The following is a 6,029-nucleotide window of genomic DNA, read 5'->3' as shown; positions in this document are numbered from 1 at the left end:
GGTTTGATTTGCGATTTTTTAAATAAAAAAATTAAATACATATAACAAGTCTCAACATCAAATTTTAAATAATCAACAATGACATAACAAGTCTTAACAATATCTTAAAAAACTAACGATAACATAACAATAGTAATAAAATTATAAGTTAGTTAAAATAAATAAATAAATAACATTTTCAACATAAAATATTTATTAAATAATAATAATATATGAATAATAAAAAAATGTTTAACAAATTGAACATATTATAAGTATAATTGTAAATATAATAATAAAATAATAATATTATAGCACATTGTGCAGTTTGGATTGGATTAGATCGGTTATGAAAAGTAGATCCGAAATCCGATCCAATCCAGCGGTTTACAAAAAATAGAATCCAATCAAATCCGAATTAGTGCGGTTTTAATCGGTTTTCGGTTTGGATCGGATTGGATGAGCGGTTTAATTTGGATCGGTTTGGATTTGAACACCCCTAGAGACTAGGAGTAGCAAACAAGGAAAGAATGGCCAGTAACAGCGTATACATAGTTGTGTATGTTTATCCCAATTGTCGTATGAGAAATGGCGACAATGGGATGACGTTTGAGTGTGAGAATCTGATACTGTTGCGCACTCGGCGTGTAAGTACGTTGTGGGAGTTGAAGAGTTTGATATTGAGCAACCTTGGTGGTATAGAAGCAAGGGAGGTCGGAAGGGTGGGGTATAGTTTGCTAGCACCCATAGGTAATGGAGTTTTCCGGTTTCGACTATTTCACCTTCTAGGGGACGAGCATGTGCGACTCATATTTGACATCCATGAGAGGGTCATGGCGGAACAGGTGATGGAGCTTTTTCGCCGACGTTGGAGATATTGGTCATGGTGGTTCTGTACACTCGACCTATGTATACGACGACCGACTTCTCGCACTACCACCCATTCATGTTGCCATTCCAGTGGATAAGGTTGATGAGGGCAACGAGGAGTCAGACGAAGAATACATGGTGGATAATGCAGACAGTGATTCTTCCAAAGGGGGCGATGATGAAGAGTTTGTACCGGAGACACCTGCCCAGATTGTGGCGCGCCATATCTTGCCTTCACCTCACCCAATTTCGGCGCTATCGGCAGTGCCAAGTCACTATCATAGTTTGGATCTGGACGACATGCATGAGAGGACTCTATTTTCTGACACGAGAGAAGAGGATTACAACCTAGACGATGGGGTAGAGTTTCAGGTCGACCACAGGTTCAAATGCCGAGAGGGCAGTGCTACAGGGTGTGAAGAACTACAGTATTCGCAGGAGTGCTGAGTACCGGGTGATCGAATCGGACCGATTAAAGTACCATGTGCACTGCCATCAAGCTGGGAATGGGTGTCAATGGAGCATCCGTGTGGCCCTTAGGCAGAACTTCGGATACTGGTAAGTTCAACTTTAATAGTGCTTTTGAGTACTTCTGTGCAATATATTAAGTAGGTTTGAGATATGGCTGAACCAATACTGTTTTGTTGTGTTAGGGAGGTTCGGAGGGCTGGCGGAGCGCATAGTTGTTTAACACCCACCATGTCTCAAGACCATCGTCAGTTAGACAGCAATCTCATCTGCAGGGTTATATTGCCATTGATACAGTTCAACCCCTCCGTCAGCATTCCAGTGTTGCAAGGTGCGGTCTATGCTAGCTATCACTTCAAACCCTCCTATAGAAAGGTGTGGATGGTGAAGCAGAAGGCAATTGCACAGATCTACAGAGATTGAAAAGAGTCATACAACAAGGTGTCGAAGCTGCTTCAGGCACTGCAGAGCTGTTTTTCTAGAACCATTTGTGGCCTACGAGTGGAACCGTACTACGATGGACACCTTCTACTCAACAACTGTAGCATGTTCAACAAGGTATTTTGGGTTTTCCCCTCATGGAGGGTGATGGAGCTGATGGAGGGGTAACCTGAGGCTGTGCTGAGGTCAACAACACATCATAGCCGTAGGAGGGCGAGGTCGCAAACTGGCTACTCGGCCAAAGACCCGCCCCATACGAAGAGGTAGAAGCTGGTGATATCTGTGGCATCTAAAACGAGGTCTACGCAGGAAGATGGATGCTGGTACTGTTCGATACCCTGCTTCCTACCGGTCCAAAATGACTCGGCTATCCGATGCATCGATGCTGGATCGGCGGTGTGAAGCTAGAAGGCGTCATCAAAGAAGATTTCGTCAACCATCTCCTCCTTCTGGTGGACCCCGGATGGACCTGCGTCATGCCAGTCCGGTGGCGAAGTGTCCCAGACTGCCCTATGGTACGACCCTCCAGAACCGGATGGTGGACGCAGTGCGTGTGCCGGGGGAGGTGGAGGAGGTGGAGGAGGCAGACCCAGAGGTGAAGCCTCTCTGTCTAGTGGGATATCTCCGTGATCCTCCTGGCCGTCGAACTCTACCTCCTCGTCAGACTCTACATCCAGTCGAACCCTGACCCTCTCCCTCCTAACCGGCTTGCCTGGTCGACACTCTCTAGCACTTCTGTCCCTCCTAGTAGGTCGCCAGGTATCTGCCCTGACCTCCCTTGCACATCTACACCGATCCGGCACTCCCCGGGGAAGGTGGAGATCCTCCCTAGGCTGGCTGGCAGTGGGCTGTACGTCGGGGGCAACTCGACGAGTCTCGGATCCTCCAAAATCTCCTGACCGGACAGATGCCTAACACGGCAAGCCCCACGCCACCAATCATAGTACTCCCGATCGGCCTGGTGTCAAATGTATGATGTACAGAGATCCTGCAATTGGGATCAAATCGCCTACACCAACCGTCGTACCAATCTGCAAGTCGATCAGGCCACCAGACATCCTCACCGTGGCCAGTGGACGTCAAGAACCTTTCTAAAAAAACAGGAAATGTATAATGTACTGGGGTTTACTAAATTACACATCATAATTGGAATAAATGACATCTAAACTCAAGTTACCAATGATAAATAACATATCATTTATATCTGTCAAGGTTCACTGGAGGGTCAGGCACCTGCTGCTCTCCATTAAACTGCCGCTTCACCCGATCGACCTGGTGAAACTGCACAATGTTGAAGCAGACCAGGGGGACGGCTGACAATCATGTCCCCCACTCCTCCTCCTCAAGGAACCAAACAGGACGCATAGCCTACATAGCAAGGTCATCGTACGCTCTCCGTACAAACTGAAAGGACCGTAACAGACATATTGGTCAGCCACACTAAACAAGACAACATTAAGAAGTAAAATGAACATGTGGTGATGGTAAACGTGGAACTAACCTCATCGAATCGTAACCGGTCGATCGAAACCCTCCAATGCAGGACCTTGTCCTCATGCTGATCCCTGCTCTGCTGCTGCAATCCAACCAACCTGACAACAACCAAGAGGACAAAAGTAGTTTGTTTAGTAACAGGTTGTAAGAAGTTACAAATTTGTTTAACTAAATATAGAAATAAAGATTTGTTACCCCGCAGCCATAAGATACTGGTAGATTCCTCTATTTGGTGGATACCACTGAAAAAATCTGGTAGATCCAGGACATCAACAGCGGAATGCAGCCGGCGATGTCCGTGACGCCCTGCTGTGCCGCCTAACACAGTGACTGGTACGTCCAAGCAAGCACAGTCGAGCCCCAAGACAACGCCCGGCATTGCCTAAAGTCCCGAAGAAGAGGGAGCCAACGCAAGTGGACCAAGTTGTTGGACTTGTCCGTCATCAGATATCCTCCGATCAGTAGCATAATGTAGCACCTGGCGTACTATTAGAGAGTCTCCGGGTCATCTGTAGAGGGTCATCTAGTGGACACGATCCCGCAGTCAAACAAACTTGAGTGTGAACGACTCCTTCCTCTGCGCAGCCTGCTGTGGAGCCACCGGAGGCCTAGCACCAAGCAGCTACTCCCCCAACACCCACATCTCCATGTGGCACCACCTACCGAAGTCATGAAGGCACCCCAACTGAGGCCCCCTGTGCGCGTAGGCCTAGGTGGTACGCCACGTCCTGCAATGTGATAGTGACCTCACCCCACGAGAGATGAAACGTGTGCGTCTCCGAACGTCATCGCTCAACGAATACCGAAATTAGCGAATTGTCAAAAGTGAGATCCCTAAGGGACACCGTGTCGCCGAATCTAACCTCAACTAGATACGGGAAGATGGCATCGGGTGGAAGAAGGATATGACTCACTCGCCAAGGCAGTAGAAGGCGATGTCTCTGATAAAAAAAAATATATTCAGAATTATAGACATAAATTTTACACTTTTATTGAGTCTTCAACGTTTCCGGTCATTATATTTTATAGATTTAGTAAATAGGCCTCTATGTTTTTTTATTTGATTCTTACACTATTTTTAAATCAATATTTATTTCTAAGTTAAAAAGACTTCCAATTCAAAACTTATTTACATCCTTAATCACATGTTTTTGAGACAAATATTATTTAGTTAATTTTAAAATATATGCAACTACCTAAACCTAACTACAAAATTATAAGTCGTAACAACTTACAACAACTAAAATAGAGTTCAAAACTAACAATTATGCAGTAACAATCTACTACAATTAAATAGAGTTTCAAAATTCTACCAGCAACCTATTCGTAACGCTATACACGATATTCTAAGTCTTCGCAACTACCCTAACCATGACTACATACAAAAATATATCTATATAAGATTGCACAAATTTTACTGCAACAAGACTAACCTCAAAGTCGGCTGCCTCAGCGTAATGCGAAGTTTCATTCAGTCTGTCGATGTCTGCATCGTTTTCCGCCTGGCATGCCATCGCAGTATATGTCAATAATATGGTCAGAAAGGGGTGATAGAGAAGAGAAAGTGATTGACAAGGTCAATCTAGAGCCCAACAGCACGCTGTGAACGACATATACTTATAGGTGTCGACAGGCTTTATCTCGTTTACAGTATAAACGAGATACGTGTATGCACTGTAAACGAGATAAGCAAGGGGAGCGAATTTTCGTAATATTTTTTAAAATTATTTAATTCGGTAATTATTATATTTATTTTATTTATTAAAATAAAAAATCTCAAAAATTCATTTAATTGTGAAGATAGAAAGGAAAACATAAAACTTTCTATCTTAAATATAGAAAATTCATGTATTTCTGTGCTTTCTAAAACTGGAGATAGAAAACATCCATCTCTGTCTCTATACTTCTCTCTTGGAAGCAAAATCCAAACGCAGCGAAAGATACAATAACAAGAGCCTTGCTCTGACTCAGGATTTGTTTGAATGTTGAGAAATATTGGAAAATAAAGGAACGAAAGAGGAGTTGTTTTAGGTGTACTTTATGGAAGAAATTTTGCCACTTCTCTCTTCCCTCTATTTTATTTTCCATCCACTCCTCCTCAACCAAACAAAGCCCTGGAAATAACTCATGCTGCCATTAACAACACTGTAGCTACCTACGAACCTTGAAAAGTACATTTTCAAGTTGCCAGCAGAATCACAATGAACAATAAAATATTACGCCTCTCAATAACCCCTTAGTTTTTCCTGAGATCTGAAAATTTTAGCATCAAAGATGGAACTAAAAATGAAGGGAACTTCAACAAGACAACATATCAAACAGGCTAGAGGTAAAATGATTGTTCCCATGCTTGCTTAGAATGGCAGGACAGAGCAGCATTCTACACGGAAAAAAAATAATTTACTGTTTTATTTTGTGAATTGAAGTTATAGAAGGAAAGGAAGATTAGGACTTCAAGTGTAAAGTGCAGTCCCCATTTTAATCTTTAGGCCCGTCCCTTCCACCCTCCATTTCCATCCAAAACACCAACTCACAACCACACACTTTGAATCTTTGATTACTCAAAACCCTCAGTAAACTAATATATACAAAAGATGCTGTTTAATTTACCGATTCAAAAATGGATGTCACTTACAGAACACCTACCACCAAGAAGTTGCGGTCCAATTTGGCTTTATATAAATTAGTCACAAATAAGCAACCTGAAACACAGGAAACATAAATACATGCATGACGCACACAAGAACAAGGTCCCAAAGGGAGTACACAAAAGAGAG

At 43.2% G+C, this 6,029-nt stretch overlaps 1 protein-coding gene across 1 annotated transcript; it reads left to right on the top strand.

Annotated features, from left to right (window-relative positions):
• On the top strand, positions 510-1,740 carry LOC107647084. The gene is made up of 4 exons (XM_016351209.1): positions 510-873; positions 941-1,232; positions 1,288-1,407; positions 1,503-1,740. Exons 1-4 carry the CDS (start codon positions 510-512, stop codon positions 1,738-1,740), a joined length of 1,014 nt encoding a protein of 337 aa, XP_016206695.1.

Source organism: Arachis ipaensis, chromosome B01 (assembly GCF_000816755.2).
Source record: "Arachis ipaensis cultivar K30076 chromosome B01, Araip1.1, whole genome shotgun sequence".
In the NCBI taxonomy this organism is placed as follows: domain Eukaryota; kingdom Viridiplantae; phylum Streptophyta; class Magnoliopsida; order Fabales; family Fabaceae; genus Arachis; species Arachis ipaensis.
Note: the sequence above shows the minus strand (reverse complement) of the source record. Positions and strands in the feature narration are given on the sequence as shown.